This window comes from Hipposideros armiger, unplaced genomic scaffold, assembly GCF_001890085.2.
Source record: "Hipposideros armiger isolate ML-2016 unplaced genomic scaffold, ASM189008v1 scaffold_236, whole genome shotgun sequence".
Taxonomy (NCBI): Eukaryota; Metazoa; Chordata; class Mammalia; order Chiroptera; family Hipposideridae; genus Hipposideros; species Hipposideros armiger.
The window spans coordinates 1,807,362-1,827,960 of record NW_017731586.1 but is presented as its reverse complement, the minus strand read 5'-3'; the positions used below and the strand labels follow the sequence as shown (position 1 = coordinate 1,827,960).

Sequence of the window (20,599 nt, the reverse complement as noted above, 5' to 3'; positions counted from 1 at the left end):
TGTTGTTCAGCATCTTAGCTGTGGAGGGCAGTGTCACTGGCCCTCATATGTGGGATCCGAACTGGGGCCCTCTGGTGTCCCAAGCCAGTTCTTAACCATTGCGCCACTCCGCCGGCCCTGGATAATTCTTTATTGTGGTAAGGCTGCAGCCTCTGTATTTCAGTATCCAAGAGCATCCCTGGCCTCTACCCACCAGATGCCAGCAGCAGCCTGCCCATTCCACATTCCACTTGTGACAACCAAAATGTCTCCAGACATTGCTAAATATCCCTTCAGGAGCAAAATCAGCCTAGTTGAGAACCAACGTTCTGGATCTAAACTGCCAGGGTTTAAATTCTCATCTATTCTATTAGCTGTGTGACAAGCTATTTAACCTCTCTCTGTCTCAGTTTCTCATCTGCGAAGTGACATATAGTAGTGTCTACCTCAGAGTTTTGTTGTGATGATTATGGCAAATAATAGTTACTACAGAAATTGGCAAACAATGCAAAATCAGGGCTTTTATTTTTCTGAGGGCCAGTTTAAAAACACACCACTGACCTTTCCCCTCTATCTCTATTTAAAATTATAAAGCTTCCCCCTTCTATTCTCAACTTTCTCTATATACTTCATTCCTACTACATTCTTTTCAATACAGCACTAATCACCATATGACAGACCATACATGTTATTTGTATTCATTGTCGGGTACCTTGATTATATAAGCTCTCAAAGGGCAGGGGTTTTTGCCACTTTGTTTTCTGATGTTATCCCCAGCACATACCACATGATCAAAGTATTTTGTAAAATGAATGAAATACAACATATGAAAACAGAACCCTGAAGCTGTTTAAGATTCACTTCCCTAGATGGTAAAAAAAGGTGGAGAAACTGTCTCTTTCAGAGTACATGCATTAATTCCAAAGTACAGTAAGAGTACCTCAAGATTACCTTGCTTAACAAACACTGTCCAGAAGAAACTCATACCATCCACTATTCTAAGGTGGACTAGAAGGAAAGTGAAGTGTATTTTCCAAAACCTTAGAGTGGTTATTACATGCCAGGTACAAGTGTAAGCATTTTACATGTATTAACCTATCTAATGCTCCAAGTGATCCTAAAAAGTGTTATTTTAATCTCCATTTTAAAGATAAGGAAACGAAGGCACAGAAAGGATGAGTCCGAAGTCATATAGACAACAAGTGGCAGAACCAGGACTGGAACTTTCGGACTGAGAACTTTTCACCATTGCACTATGTCGTCACTCAGTAATTCTGCTAAAACCAGCCACCCACAGATCCCACAGCTGAAAATAAAGTTGAACCACAACAGAAAGACGAAGGATTAAATATATGCAAAGAAGACAGTGAGAAATGAGACAAGAGGAGATCTGAAAGAGGGATATCATGGAAGAAAATTTCAGAAATAGGGACTGGTCAATGGCATTAAAATAGTTACCAGAAAGGAATAAGCCCTGAAAAAAAAAAAAAAAAGACTACCAAATCTGGCAATTAATTAAAAAGTCTTTGGGGACTTTATCAAGGACATTTTAGAGAGAACAATATTGCCACAGGAATATGAAAGACAGTTCGGGGACTATAATTAATAATGTTGTAAATATTTTGTAGAATGTTTTGTTAGGGAGACCACTTCATGGACGGTGTAGAGGCCTGACCACTCACAGTACACCTGAAGCTGACGTTGAATAATACTGTATGTCAACTATAATTTCATACATATATAGTCACGGGATGTGGAGTACAGTGTGGGGAGTGGACTCAATGGAATTGTAATAGAGATGTATGATGTGGGGGGGCAGTGGATTAAGTGAGGGGGGTCATCACTTTGTGAGGGGTAAAAAGTATAACTATTGCACTGTTTTGTACACCTGAAACTAATAAACAAAACAACACAAAACAAAAAAAGAATGAATGAGAACTGAAGGAACAGTGTCATGGAATACAGATATTTCAAGATACTTGAAGTATCTTGAAAGAGAAAAGAGTATAGGCAGCTTTCAGAAATAGCAGTTATGATGTCTAGCTTTTATTTTATAAAATTGGGACACACTTAGGTATGCATGATTTTACAGTTAAAGGTATTTTGCCAGAAAACTATGCTATTTAAGAATATTAATTGCATTATTGTTAGAATATAATGCTATCAGTGTAACTCATACTCTCAGAGACAGATTAGACTGTTGAGAGCAGCAGACACGTAGGCATGAATCATCTTATGGTTCTTATTGGGAATAGACAGTTTTTAGCATTTTACAAAATTTATTCAATTATATTTATTGAATTATCTGTCTATGTGATTTTATTATACTAACTTTTTTGAACAAGGAATCCACAAAAAGATATTCTTACTTGGATTTTTTGGTATTTAAAAGTAAGTATCAGAGTAACTGTGATGCTTAAAGAAAAATTAAACAATAAAAAAACACAAGAACAAAAATTACTATCAGAAGGAAAAACAAAACAAACAGCACAATTACTAAATATTATCTTGTAGTGTGCCTTGAAAATGAAGTTAACTATTTACTACTCACTTAACAATCAAAACCTTTAGAAAGACTAAAGCTAACTCAGGCTACAAACTAATTAATATTTCCATTTCTATTAGAGGCATTTCAAACTTACATGGCAGTATGTCCTTATATCTGTTCTTTTTAACATTTTCTTCTTTTTCTCCAGTGGCTGTGGGATAAATCTTTTCTGTTCTATATTTGGTAGACAATCTTCTTAATCGCTTAAAATACAAAAAAAAGAAAATTCAAGTTTAGAAAAACATTAGTATTTCAAAATTTTAATGATTTATAAGTAGCTCTTCATTGAATTTTGCTAACCTTAATTCCTCACAACTCATTTTCCTGTTTTCTAAGCTCACAATATCTCCCTACCTCTTAATAATTAACCCTAAGGATGATTTGTTTATTAGAATAAGTGCAAACGTAAGATTAATATTCCAAATAGCAGTGAAAGAGGAAACTACAATAAATTTTATTTAAAGAAATTAATAAGCTGAGTCAGAATATTTAACTCAGTCCTTAACTTACTCAAGTAATTTTTGTTTTAACCAGGGTCCTAAAAACCAAGTTTTAAAATTGTGCCTAAAAGATTATGTACAATTTTCTTTATTCTTTCTCTTAAACCTGAGCACCCATGATGTGCCATGTTCCTTCCAAAGCATAAGCTAATAATTACTTATTAAGACATTGCAAAACAAAGTTCTTTCACATATTGAATTGGAAATGTCCAACAAAGACCAATTCTGCTTATTCACTGCATCACAGAAGTGGTTTATGAGTTAGTGACAAATTCTTACCACATATGGCAGTAGAGATGTTCTTTGGGCTGGAATATTTCTGCATGTCAGTAATACACTTCCTGCTTTCAGAAGCACTGAAAGTCAGCATTGTGAATTGTTTAAATTCACTACTCCACTACACTGCTGAAATTTAATTTCAAAGGAGTCTACTTTCTTCCAGGCTTAAAGACATACTGAAGGCATTCTGGTTTTACAATGCAATAAATTAAATACAAACAAAATGAAAAGGAAGTCTGGCAACATTGAACTTTTTCACCATTTTATTTTTGCTACTTTTTGATACTGATATTTAAGCAACTAACAATATTATGTGTATATTTTTAGAAATCACAGAACTTTAATTCAATATTCTTAACTTATTATTATGATATACTTTAACACACAGCACTTGAAATAATCTTACAAATAGGCACTTACATATAGAATGGTGAGTGTTTTGGTTTTCTTTGAAAAAACTAATAAACTTGATCATCACAATCTTAGAGGCCTAAAACAGGAATACACACTTTTTTCTTTAAGATGAAAAGACTTACTATAATCTTGTTATGCATTGGCACAATGGCAAAGTAAAATTCCCCACATTTATGATGCTATTTCCTGTAGTAATAAAGTTCTCAAAGTATATTGGGGGGGGGGGAATGTATTTAAAAGTAAATGGGCTGTTGGTGAGGGTATGGGAAAACCAGAGCTTCATTAAATGTTGGTAGAAAGAACATTTTAGTATAACCCCTAAGGAGGGTAATCTGGCAATTACAAATAAACACAACCCTTTAACCAGGAATTGTACTTCTACAAATTTGTCCTCTAGATAAATGACACACATGAAATGATGTATGCACGAAGTTACTTATTGCAGTATTGTTTATAAAAGAACAAAAGAGGGCAATCAAAAAAGTATATTACTATCTAAATAGACTTGTTTCATTCATACAATAAAATATGACCTAGTTGAAAGTCAATGAGGGAAGCTCTTTTTATACAGTGATATGGAAATACCTCAAAAACACATATTAAGTTTAAAAAAGCAGGCAACACAATAGTGTATATAATTTACTACCATTAGTGTTAAAAAGAATAAAATATATTTGTATTTGCTTATACATATACATAAAATATCTCTGAAGAGAAACTATTAACAAAGGTTGTGGGGAAGAGAAATGGGTAGCTGTAGATAATGGATGGGAAGGAAACATTACTATATGTCTTTTCACACTTTGAATTATATGAATGTATTTCATATTCAAAAAATTAAATGTTAAAAAAAGTAAAGGATAGTAAAAATTGTTCATGATTTAATTGCTCCACATTAACCAAGATCCTCCCAGTTATGTACATACCCACTCATATATATATTGCATATTTAATCAGAATTTTAATATTTTCTTTGTTCAAAGTTTCATTTTCAGATATTTTTAGTATCTTAATGCATTACAAAATATTGTATGTGAATGTAACTTACAGAAGGATATCAATCTAAACAGTTGCAGAAACAGGAAAAGTAATGCAAGTTAGGTAACTGAAACCAAAGAAATACATGCATGCATTACTACAAAGGAAAGGGAAGGAGAAATACTTTAATTATAAAATGTGAATGCACTCAGGGAATACCTGCTGCAATCACTCCAAGCATTTTTTCTTTTACGTGGCAAATTATGCTAGTTGAGAAATGTGCAAAAGAAAATTTTTATGTGAAATGGCTTTTCATTTCTCATATAACAAACCATAAAAACTTTTGTGTACATATAAGAATCTAATTTGAGTATGGATTTTTATATATCCAGTTTTCTTAAAGCCTAGAACAGAATGGAATGTGACATTCAAGCTTCCAATGAAGAATGTTCTATTAAAATAAGTCTACATAAGTAGTGTACTTAGAATTCGTCATACCCATCAGATACTAATCTCTGATGTAGTGTAAATAAAAAAAGGTAGTCCATTAAACAACAAAAACTGTACGCTTCTCCCCCCCCCCAAAAAAACCCCCCAAAAACATTCTACCCAACTATATTAAAAAGATATCCTCAAGTAGGGACGTAGTTTATAACAACAAAAAAAGTCAGCTTTATACTAGTTACCTGCTCAAATTAATTAGATCTGCCACTTTCAAGCTGTATGACACCGAACATATTTAATCTGTGTCTCACCTTCTATAATACGAGCATAATACCAACAACATTCAGCAAACAGCCTGGCACAAAAAATGGGCTCAATAAATGTTAGCTATTATTACTGAGTCAATCACCAAAACTCTTTAAATGTAATTTGCTACTACAGATTTCTTTCTTTCTTTAAAACCTTTCCTACATCAGAGATCAAAAGGACTCACATATTCTGGGCCAATTTGTTTGCCTGGAGGGTTTCAGAATCACCTGGAGGGCTTCTTAAAACACAGTTTGCAGGGCCCACCCTCAGTTTTTGATTCAGTAGGTCTGGGAATTTGTATTTTTACAGCCTGAGAATTTGTATTTTTAAATAAGTTCCCAGGTGATACTGTTGTTGCTGTCTAAAAAACACACTTTCAGAACTACTGGTATATGGTATAGGTTAAAAGGAAGAAGTAATCAATAGCATGGAGGAATGGAAGTTGATTGTTGACAACTCTTAGGTCCCTCTGTACTTTATGTATAGGTTGACAGCATTAAATAATTTTGAAAAAAATGATGAAGGTTTTTTCTTGGGAGGTGGTGGACAAATTAGGGATAAAGAAGGGAAAATGTAATTAATTATCAAGTATAAAAAAGAAAAAGGACAGGGGAGGAGATCATGTTTCAGCAGCAAGTGAGAGCAAAAAATGCACCAGCTATAAACAAAAAGATCTTAAATAAAAGAATTAAAAGGTTTTGAGATCAGACTCGAGATAAACTGGAAGGTATGGTAAATAGGAAAACCAATACTCTTCTAAAGCTCTATCTCTTACAACATCAGTATAATGTTGTAAGTATGGATCTGGTAGCACTTGACACCAGCCGTATATAATTGGTAAAACGCACACTATAAAAAGGTTCTTTCAAGGTTCTACTTTAAAATTTTCTGTGTTTTTGTGTATGCTTTTTCTTTTTGCTTTTCTTCTGCTTCTTTTTCTTTGCTTCTTCACATACCTCCAAATCTTACACATCTTTTAAGTCCTAGATTCTTCTGAGTTTCTTATCCCCCTCATGCAAAAATAATCTTTCCCTTCTAGTTCTTTTTAGACTTTATACTTACTCTTGAAACACCATTTCCTTCTCTTTATTTATGATAAATATATAAAGAGAATACACCTTCCCCTACTAAACTCTAAACTCTGTGAATGTAACATTACTATCAGATTAATATTTATAGTGCTCTGTATCCCTGGAGCATATTAAATGCTTGTATGTTAAATAAGTTAATCTTAGACTATGATTTTAATGCTGGCTTAAACAAAAGGAGGTTTTGTTCTTTTAATACCACATCAAAACTAATGTCCAAATGGGGCTTGAAATAGAAGTAGCACCAAAGTTCATTTAACTATACGAAATGGAAAGTATCTACACATTTAATTTATTTTAACTTCCTGACCACTATTTCCATGGTCTCTAGTGAAGCTGTTACTAGAAAATAAATTAAGAAACATGCCATAATATAATAAGGAACCTTATTCATAAGCTTAGTGCTTATGCGACAGACTATAAGAGTAGCACTGAACTAAGTGTAAACACTAATAAAATAATTCTTTATTAAAGTATACATAATTATTCAATATAATCCTAAAGCAAAAAAAAAAGTACTTTGAATCATTTACTGTCCTAACTTGGCAAAAATATATTTAAATGGTATGTTTATATAACCGTATACTCACCACACCCTTTATCATGTGTGGCTTTTTTTAAATTAAGCAAACAAAAAACCAAATAAGCCTTTAAGAAAGACATTTTCAATTAGTTCTACCTTTAAATCTTGAAGTTATATAATAAACTCTTTAAATAATTGCACTCATCTCAGAGTTTCTGTTTTAAAAGACAAGTCTGATCATTTTTAGTCCCACACTTAAAAATCCTCCAATGGGTCTATCACCTCCAAGATAAACTACCAATTCATTAGTTTAATTATAACATATTTTGAATTCTGCCTACCCAATTTCCTAGCTTCTTTTTATAACACTCTCTTACAGTGTGATGCTTCAGCCACACAGAATTACCACCACCACCAGCAGCAGCAACCCTTCACACCTCTTTATATCAGCGTCATAATTTTTACTCTGTAGGACTCTGACTAAAAGTGTTTTTTTCTTTCTGAAACCTTTCTTGAACTGTTCCTTCTTAACCACTCCTCAGTCCCAAGCACTGACAGTCAATAATACATTGCTCTATTATCACTCGTGAAAAGTATTTCAATAATTGTCTCACCCACTAGACTACAAAACTGAAGGCAGACAGACACTGGACTGACTATCTTATTGGATTTTTAGACCAATATCTAATGTAATGCAAATCACATTAAAAATGGGTGAATTCAAGAATTATTGAGCCTTCTCAGACAATTCAGAGATGTCTTTAATATTAGAATATTTGATGCAAACAAAAACTGAGTTCAATATTCACTTTGTTTTAAAGTTCCAAAGTATTTTCTCTTTACCTCTTAAAACACAAATGTTTTATTCCCCTAATCCTAAATCAATAAACTGATTCTCAAAGGCCTCCAAAAGTCACTTGCAACAAGACTTTCTTCTTTAAGGTACCCATTCTGTGAGTCAAGAATTGAGTTCTAAAAAGGGTAGAACAGTTTCATTGTTTATCTAAGGACCAAAGCTAACGAGAACGATTTGTGTGATGTTTGTTGAATCTCTCCAAACAGCTGTCTACTGTATTGTCCACTGAGTGTCTCACTGGCACCACAAACCTCCAAACACCACCACCATTCATTCAAAAATTGCTCAAGTCTAAAAGCTGAGAATCATCCTTGATTCCTTTCCATATCTGGCCCCAAACATCCTATCCATTAGCAAGTTGTGTTAGCTTCACCTCTAAAATATATCTAATTCTCTTCATAGTCACTAAACAGACTTAGAATTCACAATACAAGGTCATACTATATTAAGTTCACGAACACATTCTAGACTAAGTGCTACATAACCTCATTGCTAAATCACTATGGTCACCTTCGAAGTACTCCCCCCTGGGAAGCTATGCACCGATGTCAGCACCTAGTGCACCCTTCAAAGCAATTTTGGAATTCTTTTTCTGGAATGGCCATCAGAGCTGTCGTCGTATTACCCTTGATGTCCTGAATGTCATCAAAATGTCTTCCTTTCAATATTTCGTTTATCTTTGGGTAAAGAAAGATGTCATTGGGGGCCAGATCAGGTGAGTAGGGAGGGTGTTCCAGTACAGCTATTTGTTTACTGGCTAAAAACTCCCTCACAGACAGTGCTGTGTGAGCTGGTGCGTTGTCATGATGCAAGAACCATGAATTGTTGGCGAAAAGTTCAGGTTGTCTAACTTTTTCATGCAGCCTTTTTGGTACTTCCAAATAGTAAACTTGGTTAACTGTTTTGTCCAGTTGGTACAAATTCATAATGAATAATCCCTCTGATATCAAAAAAGGTTAGCAACATTGTTGCAACAAGTTCATGAACATGATTGTCAGACCTCCTACATTTAGACAGGTACAAGTATTAAATTTAATTGTTGGACAGATTTTAAATAAGGACAATTAAAAAAACAAATGGACACAACAAGTAATAGAGCTAAAATGGAAATTAAGCTAACTCAAATTCTTTTTGAAATAAGACAGAATATAAATAAATATGGGAGCTCAAGACTTGTCATGCTGTTACTAGTCCACACACTACTGCCCCAAATTCCTCAATGTTGTTACACTTAAAAAAACAGTATGAGTTTCATAAGACAGTCCTTTTAGTAAATATGCATACAATATACAAATCTTAAAACTGTACCTTAAAGGGAAATAAAAATGGAATTACTTTAAGCTTACGAGTTACACTGTAGCAAAATACAATACCTAACCCAAGAAATAGTACTACTTTGTCATCGTTATGAAAATTTTCTGAAGCAATTACTGGAGAATTCATCTGGAATTTTAAAAGATAGGATGGTTTGGCACATAGCTGGCACTCAATAGTATCTTTAAATGAACAAATTTGTCTGGTTTTATACCTGAAATATTTAATTGTCCTAGGTCACAAAAGCCACTCAATCTAATACTACTAAGTTAACCCTACCATGCAAGTTGCATGATTATTAAGCTAAAATAAATTTTTAAAAAATCCCAATGCAATGTAACGCAGCAAGTAGTAAAAGCAGAGTATAATTTCCACCAACAGCATACCATCTCTAACTGGCTGTTCTTAAATTTTTACAAACATATTTATATAAAAATATGCATACTTCTAATGTTACAAGCAACTCAAACGACCAAAGGGTCATTCAACTACACAAATGCAACTTCTACATTTAACTGCAAAATACGCAACTCTGCATTTCAAAATTCATCTTTGCTCATGCTTTACCTGCAGTTGCAAGACTAACTTGTCTGCCATTCTTTTTCAGAAAAGCATAGCTATGAGTTCTTATTGAAGCTAAGTCAGGACTGATGTTAAAAGGACATGATTTGAAGAAAACAGGATGCCAATCTTATGGGTCTTTGGGTAACAAAATGGTTTTATTCTTTATGTTGATTTCAATGCTTCAGTTATTTGCCTAGTCATCTGCCAAGCAAACGCCTTGCTTTTTTCTAGCTCAACACAGAAATCATCTTGCTGAAACCTTTCCTGAGACTAGTACTGGCACCCACCCCCATCCTCCACTTCCTCTAAAATTGCTTCCTCATCTCTACCCACAGCTCTTTATATGTAGCTCTAATCTACAGCATATCCCAATGTACAATATTTATTCATATATGTACACATACAATCCTGATAGACATGAATTCCCTGAAGTTGCAGATCCTATCTTCTTTTGTCTATTGATATCAGCTAGTGCCAACATAACCGTGACAAATAGTAGTGAGTCAATAAACTGTTTAGGTCTTCTCAGGTGGTAATGTTCAGTTCAGAGAAAATGGATGCAAGTCAAAATTGACCAGTATACTTAAAAAATGATTTTCTCTCTCCTATTACACTTCATTACTACTTCACAACAAGACTGCTTTGAGCCAGAGAAGCTGGGGTTCAATTCCTAGTTCCATCAACTACTAGCAAAGGAGATCTCCTCAACATAGCAGCTTTTATACTCCTCCCTGAATGGCTATAGCAATAGGCCTTAATTTCAAGAATTTGTTTTTCAATAAAACTTTGTACTACAGACTTTATATTTAAAAATAACTATGGCGAAGTATAAACACTAAAAGGAAAAAAGGTAATATAAAAGTTTTGCAACAAGCTTATAATCGAGTCTTTCAACTGCCTAGACAACAAGCAAATGCTTTCCTTTCCTTTTCTTTTTTTTTTTTTTAAGCTGAGCCATCCTGCCACCTGTTGGCAGCTCAGCTGGGGCTGGGAATCGAACCAGTGACCCGGTTGCTCAGAGCTCACACTCTTGAGCGAGCTCTTAATCAACTGAGCCACTCAGCCGGCCCTAATGAAAGGAAAGGCTCCTATTCTGTGGCTGGAGAGAAAATACAGTGCTTTCTCACATCAGAATAAGTCAGAGGAGGTGAACTCCAATCTCTCTCCTCTTTCTACCTCCAAGCTATATTATGGAAACAAACTATTGGGTTGTAGGAAAAGTCATAATGCATTTCTGCAACAAAAAACATAGAAAAAACACATCATGACTTTCCCGACAACCCAATAGAATCCCATTTAAATTAAGAGCACAATAACGTTTGTCATATACATTAATTTTATTGAAATGAAGGTATTTAATACAGCAAATGAAAAAGCGTTCGTGGGTGTGATTATTTTTTGTTTCTACTCACAGAGCCATCACCTCTCATCCAGTTCTTCATCATCTTTTATCTATCTAACCAGTTAACTCATAAATCTATTGGTTCCACATTTTCCAGGTCAATTCCAACTTTAAATATTTTATCCCATTGTCCCTATAGCAAATTGCTCAGAAATTCCAATATCTGGATATTAAAATTATAGCTCCTGGTTATGCTACCCTTCATATGGTTTTGTCTTGATTTAAGAAAACACGATCACCACAGTCCCCTTTACCTTTAGTCTCCATTGCCAAACCCAGACTCTCAAAGTATTCCAAAGCTATCCATTACTAATCTCATTCTATAATATTGGGTTGTTGGAAGTCATGACGTATTTTTTCTATGTTTTTCATTGCAAAAATGTGCCATGAGTTTTCGACAACCCTATATATAAACATACAATAAAACTGAGAATGAGTTCCACTTTTAACACATTAAGTCACAATAACATCAACTGTCCAACTAAAACATAAAACAAAGAAAACCCCCAAATTAATAGTATGGATGCAGAATTCATATTTATCTTTGCAAAAACAAATACAACACAGGAAGAGTCACCTTTGCAGTTTAAGAGAGCTCAATACACATTTACTGCTATATGGAAATAAATTATGCTTTGCTAGGCCAGGCTGCCACAAAGCTGTCGTCAACAGATCAAACTTCTAAAGACAAATTTACAAGTTCCTCATGAACCATTAACTCCTGAACCCCCTGAAAATTTCATTCTGAAAGTACTTTTATGAAGTCACCTACAATATCCAAACTGCATCTAAATCTCAAGTCTCAATTCCTATAAAGTTTTTAACACAGATGAGTAGTTAACTCCTTTCTCAGATTCCATGAAAAAACTGTGTCTTAATTCTTCTCTCACCCCGCTAATGAGTCCTTTCTGGCTCCTCTCTGCTTCCCAGCCTCTAAATGTATGTATTCCCTGGAACTGTTTTCTGCTCAAATTTTGTCAAGTTTCTCCCCTCCCTATCATGCCTTTTACTACTGCATTTATGAAGATACCCAAATTTCTATTTCTAGTCTTGACTTTTCAGTTCCAGATTCAAACTGCTTACTGAACACTCCCCAATATCAATTCAAACCTAAATAGATAAAAATAAATCCACCTGATTTTTCAAATGCTTCTATGTACCTTTTTTATTTTCATGGCACCTCTCCCCTCCTTACCCATTCAGGCTTAAAGCCTCCTAGTAGTTTTGGACTTTGCCCTCTTTTCTGTCCACTTGCTTCCTCTCACATCCAATAAGTTTAAAGTTCTCGTGAGGCTACCTCAGTAAACATCTCCCAAACCAGGTCCTTACTTTCTAGTTCCACTACCAGACAGTGCTTTAGTACAGGGTCACAGGTAACTTAATTTTCCTTCCTCTAATTACATTGTCATTTGAATTAAAAATAAAAAGGGCCAGCCGAGTGGCACAATGGTTAAGAACTGGCTTGGGACGCCAGAGGGCCCCAGTTCGGATCCCACATATGCGGGCCAGTGACACTGCCCTCTACAGCTAAGATGCTGAACAACAGCTCAACCTGGAGCTAGGCTGCTGTGAGTCCCTGGCGACGGCCTAGGCTGCAGCCCCTGTGGCAGTGGGTTGCCATGGGCTACCGTGTGGAGCCAGCAGCCGCAGTGAGCGGCTGTCCAGAAGCCAGTGACTGATCTGCCTTACCCGGGAAGAGTGTAATGATGGTGCCAACTTGGACCAGTGAAGCAACGTCCTCCACAACTAGACTGAAGAACAAAACGACAGCAACTTGTCTGTTCCCCTTCCCCCAATTCCCCAGCATTGTTCCGATCCCCCCAATTCCCCAATAAAAAATCTTAAAATAAATAAATAAATAAATAAAATAAAAATATTTAAGAAACCCTTTGAATGATTGAGGGAAAAGAGGGAATTTGGTGGCATAACAAAATAAAAATTATGGATATTAATTAATGTATGTCAAGGAGTAGAGACAGAAGAAATGCATTTATGATCATTAATCATGTATATAAAGTACCCTACACAATACCTAGCATAGCACATGCCTTTAAATATGTAAAAACTGACATGAGTATATAAGATCAACAGATAAGGAATTTAAAAAAAATTAATTTATTTTCCGATTACACTTGGCATACAAAACTATATTAGTTTTAGGTGTATACCTGAGTGGGTGATTACATTTATATACCTTATGAAGTGATTACCCTGATATCTAGTACCTATCTGACACCATACATAATTATTACCATTATTATTGACTATATTACTTATGAACAGATGAGAAATTTAAGGGAAATTTTAAATAGCTGCCTCTAGCAGATACCAAAATGTATTTGTACACTCAAATACTGCCAATTTTTGTTTGTTTTTAACGAGCATTTTAATCCTTTTTTGTGTTACCCTAAGATTTAGTGCTATACCTGAGTATGATACTTGAAATCATACGGCTCTTTATCAGCTTTAGTTCCTGATTAAAAACTTAGAAAAAATTTTAACTGTATATCGCAAGTCTACAAGATTGCATTAAATCAAATAAATCAGGGGTCAAATTCTAGAATGGGAGGGTAAATTGTTATTGATGTTCTAACCAATTCTTCCATTGTCAATCTACACAGACCACATTTAAGTCTTAACTGTTATATATCTGAAAGCTTGAATGTTACCTGGCAAACCAGACTAAGTTTACAAACTACATCTTTGCACCTTCCCATTCCAACTTTCCAAGTCTAATAACACATATAAGGCATTACTATTAAGTGATATGCTGTGTCAGTTTTTTCTATCAATGCATAAAAATGTTCTTTGTTTAATACAAGGTATTTATGTTTTCTAAGATATAAAAAATTAAGGGTAATACAGGATCTGCTTTAACACAATCATTACCATTTTTCAAAAAGAAGGAGAAATCAAGCAGAGATAAAGTCAAGTTAGTTTTCCAAACTTGGTTGTTTGTAGAATTAAGTTTTAAATTCTTAACAGAAACAGTTTGGCAATTCTCCAAAAGGTTAGACATCGAGTTTACTACATGACCTTGCAGTTCCACTCCTAGGTATCATACCCAAGAAAACTGAAAACACATATCTACACAAAAACTAGTACACAAATATTCGCAGCAGCATTATTCATAAGGGCCAAAAAGTGGAAATTCAAATGTCCATCAACTGATGAATGAATAAACAAAATGTGGTATATTCAAACAATGGAATATTATTTGGGCATAAAACGGAATGCAGTACTAATACATGCTCAACAGATGAATCTTGAAAACATTATGCTAAGTGAAATAAGACAAACACAAAAAGCATATGTATATATGATTTCCTTTATATGGAATGTCCAGAATAGGCAATTCCATAGAGACAAAAAGTGGTTTCCAGGGTGTTGGGGAGAGAGGGAAGATATAACTGGTAATGGGTATGAGGTTTCTTTTGGAGGTAATAAAAGTGGTATGAATTAGATAGTGATGATATTGGGTTGTTGGAAAAGTCATGACACATTTTCGCAACGAAAAACAGAAAAAATACGTCATGACTTTTCCGACAATCCAATAGATGCTCAACTTTGTGACTATACTAAAAACCACTGAAATGTGTATTTTAAAGAGGTGAATTTTATGGTATGTGAATTAATCTTAATTAACGTAAATTTATTAACAAAGCTGTTATAAAAATTTCTTAATTAGGGTGTTGGGGGATAATGTTAATAGTAATCACTGGCAGCTTCAGAGTAGGCTAACCAAGGCACCATCCTGCAATAAGGAACACCCATCCTCCTCTAATTACTACTCAGCCTGTTCTTATTGCGGTCCGTCTCATTAGGACATTAATACCACAGGACCAGACATAACAAAAATGAAGAACCTGATTTAAATAGGGATAACATGAGGAAATTACAAATGAATAATTAGGTCTATTAGAAACTTTGGCCAGTGAACTTAACACATAACTTTTACAGGAAAGGATAGGTAAGTATGATGAGTAGGGAAGTTAAAAGTATGCAGTTTTTAACATTTTTAAAGCATACTAATGAAGCTAGACAATGAATTTGGAAGACTACATACTTAAAAGAGGAAGATAAGAAAATGCATGGGGTGTGTGTGGGGGCACTAAGGAGGAATAACTGGTAAACCATCTAAAATTAGGGTTAACGTTTAAATTCTATACCTTTTGTAGGGAAGACCAGGAAGGAAGGAAGATTAAAAATAAAAGAATTAAACCCAAACCTGGGTAATTAACCTAATATGTGTTCTTAAAGTTTTTATATATTTCCCTGGGGAAATGAATTGGAGATTATTTTTGATACCAAACATTCAGATTCCTTGCAAAAAATATTTCATTCTGAAATTACGTTAGACTTGGTCCTGAAAGGCCGGGCCACAAAGATATGTGCACCCCAAGTTACCAAGGGAATGATTTTGTATTCAAATATCTCTTTGTAATGATAAACAATGCTCCTCTTTCTTACAAGTAAACTCAAGCAAAGAGCCCAACCTCAATCATAAAAACTAGAACCTACCTATATATAATTATTAAGATTTCGCCAATATTTTATTTAAATCAGAACACAAACTTATGATATAGAGGAAATACGTAACAAAATAATGTTCAAATATAACTTAAAATGGGTTTTGAAAATTTTTTTCAAAAAAGATATTTTAGAATTTATTAATCTAAATAAGCCGAGATTTAAAATAAAAGATGTGACATTTTGACAACTTTCAAAATCATGGTCAAATTCATTAAAGATAATTTACTTATATTTCCTCCAGCAGAAGTTTACTGAGATGAGCAGAAGGTAGTCTATCTATACAGCAATCTTGAGGCAAAAATAGTAAATAACTGAATCTTCAACTGATTATAAGAATTATTAATTAAACTAGAATTATGAAGCTACTGTCCTACTATATGAGAGCATTTTACTTTGAAAATAAATCACAACTTTTGTTTTATTAAGATTGGTAAACTTTTATAAACTGACTAGTGCTTTTCTTTCTGCTAAAGACGGATATGTAGAAATACTTTGATATAAAGAGCTCCTACTACTCAACAACAAAAAAACAACACAATTAAAAAACGGGCGAAGGACTTGAGTAGATACTTGTCCAAAGATATACAAGAGGCCAACAAGCATATGAAAAATTGCTCAACATCACTAATTAGCAGGGAAATCAAACCAAAACAACAAAATATTACCTCACAACTGTTATAATACCTACTATCAAAAATACAAAATAACAAGTGTTGGTGAGGATGTGGAGAAATTGGAACTCTTGTGCACTGTTGGTGGAAATATACAATGGTGCAGCCACTATGAAAAATATTATGGTAGTTTCTCAAAAAATTGAAACTTGAATTACCATATGAGCCGGCAATTCTACTTCTGGGTATACACCTGAAAGAACTGAAAACAGGGTCTCAAACAGGTAGTGTACACTCATATTCATACCAACATGATTCACAATAGCCAAGAGGTGGAAGCAACCCAAGTGCCCATCAATGGATGAAGGAAAAAACAAAATGTGAAGGAAATTTTGACACTTGCTACAACATGGATGACCCTTGAGAACATTATGCTAGTTGAAAATAGACAGTTACAAAAAAGACAAATACCATAAGATTCCACTTAAATGAGGTATCTAGAGGAGCCAAAGTCATTGAAACAGAAAGTAGAATGGTGGTTGCCAGGACCTGGGGAGAGGAGGGGAATTTCAGTTGTTTAATGGGTATAGAGGTTCAAAATTTTGCAAGATGAAGAGTTCTAGAGAATGGCTGCACAACAATGTGAATGTACTGACAATACGAAACTGTACACTTATAAATGGTTAAGAGGGTAAGTTTTATGTTATACGCATTTTACCACAATTAAACATTTTTTTTTAAAAAAGGAAAATAAAGCCATTGTAGTTGTTTGCATAGAAATTAAATGTCCTACTCAGTATAGTAAGGGAAACCAGCTGGCTGTGGGTAAGCGCCATTACAGTATCTCAGATTATCAGGCCACAGTATTCATATAACATTAGATAGCTCTACTCTACTCATGAATTAACTGTTAAGATTTTCAAAACAAAAAAAATCTACTTTTTCAGTTTGCTGTCATACTGGGTTTCAGACGTTTATAATAAAAGGAAAAAATAACATTTAATTATCACCTTCATGAGGATGACTGGTCTCACATCATTTTCTCCAAACCTATCCTATATGTCAGGTACTAACCTATCCTATACACAGGTGCCTGTGCTACAAGTACAGTGGTGACCAGGGCAAAAATCTCTGCCCTGATGTAGCACACATTCCAAAAGTAAATGCTAGTCATATATGTATTTTTCATCCTGCCTTTTAGATCCATCATTTGTTTACACATTTTATCCTATGACTACCACCATTGCTGCCATCCAAAATTATTATTCCCTGTCTCCCAGAGATATAATCTTTTATATTTCTCTTTATTCCCCCACAGTACCTAGTGTCGTCTACATATCATATATTCAATAAAGAATGGCAAGTCTTTTTTTTAAATTGGGGAGTTGGGGGAGGGAACAGCGTTGGGGAATTGGGGAAGGGGAACAGACAAGTTGCTGTCCTTTTGTTCTTCAGTCTAGTTGTGGAGGACGTCGCTTCACTGGCCCATGTTGGGATTATCATTGCGCTTATCTGACCGAGGCAGATTGGTCACCGGCCATTAGACGGCCGCTCACAGTAGCTTACGGGAGCCCACTGCAGCCTATGCTGTTGCCGGCGACTCACAGCAGCCCAGCTCCAGGTAGAGCTGTTGTTCACCATCTTAAGCTGTAAAGGGCACAGCGTCACTGGCCCTAATGTGGAATCCAAACCGGGGCCCTGCTGCTCAGAGCTGGCATCCCAAGCCAACTCTTAACCAACACACCACTTGGCCGGCCTAAGAATGGCAAGTCTTTTAGACATTGGGCACTGATAACCACAGAGCATCACATAGTCAATGAATTGGCACCCTACTATCCCATTTATAACACATTCAGTTCAATAAGCTGAGCTAATATAACAGTTTCTATAACTGGAGAGTATGTACTGCAAATGCTACTTGAAATTTGATCTTTATGGTTTACCATCATAATGACATATGAAACTGATAAAAAATCTGCAATTTAAAATAATTTATCTAAAGTAATATCTCCTTGTCCTAAATAACAAAGTGAAGACACTTTGCATTTGATTTATTTCTTTAATTATAATACCTACAATGTCACCAAGGAAAGCTTTCAATCTTTATCACCAGGGGAAAAATGTGCAGAATAAATGGGTCAGATAATACACACATATTAAAAACCCATCAACATATCCTTAGAGATGAAGTGTAGGTATATGTGTGTGCCTATGTATACACAGACAACATAATTAAAACATATTAAGTTTAGTGTTTTAAAATTTATATAAGCAATACATGTAGATGCTAAAACATTCAAACCATACTGACAAGTTGTGCCATGGATTCCCAAGACCATCCCACTCCGGTTTGATGATTCACAAGAAGACTCACTCACAACTATGGTTTATTACAGCTGAAGGATACAAGGCAAAGGAAGCAAAAGGAAAGGTGCATGAAGCTAAGTCCAGAGGAAACTAGGCACAAGCTTTCAAGAGCCCTCTCTAATGCAGTCACACACAGGACCCACTTAAATTCCTCCAGCAATGAGTTGGGATACCACCTGTGAAATGTTGTCTACCAGAGAAGCTCATTAGAGATTCAGTGTCCAATTTTTACTGAAGCTGGTCATACAGGTACTCTAACGCAAGCCAAAATTCCAGACTCCCAGAAGGAAAGTAGGTGTTCCACATAAACCATATTTGTACAATAATGGCACAGTGAGCCACTCTTATCCCACAGTGATAGATACCTTCCCAAAAGTCCAAGTTCCCAGACACCAGCCAAGAGCCAATCTTGCAAGCAGGACTTTCTAAGGATAGCAGTCTCAGGCTTGCGGTGTTAACTCTTTTCTGCACACAATTATAAAATGAACAAGTAACCCTCACCCTCTCCATATCCCTCTTCTTAGAAGTAGCCAATCATGTTAAACCTCCTTATTAATAGATAGTTTGTTGTTTCACAAAAATTGCTGCAGTTAACATACTTGGACATACTATTTTATGCACATATGCAAATATTTTAAAGATTCCTAGAAGCTGACATGCTGGGTTAAAGAATATACACATTATCGATTCTGTTAGAAGTGGCCAAACTGCCTTCCAAATAAGACTTAATTTACCAATTTACCTTCTATCAACAGATCCAGAATGCCAGTTTTTCTACATCCTGGCCAACATTTGCTATTATGAATTACAAAATTGCTGATTATCAATTTTTGAATTTTACCAAATTTGGTGAACTCTGGTAGATTCCCCCCAAAATTAATGTTGGCTATTTGCATTTCTCTGATTATTGGAGAAGTTGGTGACTTTTCTTCCTGTGTTCAGTAATTTGCTTTTTTCTTCTGTTAATTATCAGTGGTAGCATACGCTCATTTTTCTATTAGTGTTCTCTTTATTGATACATTAAGTTACTTATAAATTTTATATAACAATCCTGTTAAATAAAAGTGTTAAAATATTTTATCTTAATCTATTGCTTTCTTTGCATTACTCTTTGTATTATAAATTGTTTTTTTATTTTTATGAGGTCATATCTGATCTTTATTATGTTGTGCTTTAAATATAAGTCAGGAGAAAAAGCACTCTAATTCAGACTAATTTTGCTCCTAAATAATGTTTCACCAGTCTCTTTACATTGGCATACTGACTGCCTCTAGACGACTATTTCATAAAAACAATACCCAAATATGGTGCATATTGTATCTTTTTTGAACTGGTTTATTTTAAAATAAACAAATATATCTTATGATTCTACCATCATTTTGTATTATAAAAGGAAATCTTAGGCAATATGGTATTCTCTTGCATCACTTTGTGAAGTGACAGTTCTTAAGTACCAGCTAATTTCTAACAGGATAAGGCCGTTTGCATGACAATACTTCACCATCAGCTTGACTTCTGGGAGCCATACAACACTGCTTGTTTAAGTCTTAATACTTAATGCATTGTATGAGTACACTGGCAATCTCGGGGATTATGATAAATTATTTCAGAGTATGTCCCCTCTAATCAAATAACATTTATTATTTAAATTATTCTGCTGGCTAGAACATTTCATTAATGAGAAAGACCAGATCTACTTTTCCTGTGGAAAGCTGACTTAGAATTTATTCTAAAAATTCATACAATTTTAACCAATTCCTTGTTTGTTGTCTTAATACCTATAAATTCACCAACAGCTGTACTATATCATTTTTATAAATCTTTTTTTTTTTTTTAAAGATTTTATTGGGGAAACGGGGGAAGGGGAACAGACAAGTTGCTGTTGTTTTG

General features: G+C 34.6%; 1 protein-coding gene across 3 annotated transcripts in view; it reads right to left on the bottom strand.

Annotated features, from left to right (window-relative positions):
• Nucleotides 1-20,599, bottom strand: part of PTPN12 (protein tyrosine phosphatase non-receptor type 12) — a 100,131-nt gene that overhangs the window by 52,834 nt on the left and 26,698 nt on the right. For all 3 annotated transcript variants that reach the window (XM_019655138.1, XM_019655140.1, XM_019655139.1), the window contains exon 2: nt 2,622-2,730. In XM_019655138.1, coding sequence (XP_019510683.1) covers nt 2,622-2,730 — 109 coding nt within the window. The remainder of the gene's footprint in view (nt 1-2,621; nt 2,731-20,599) is intronic.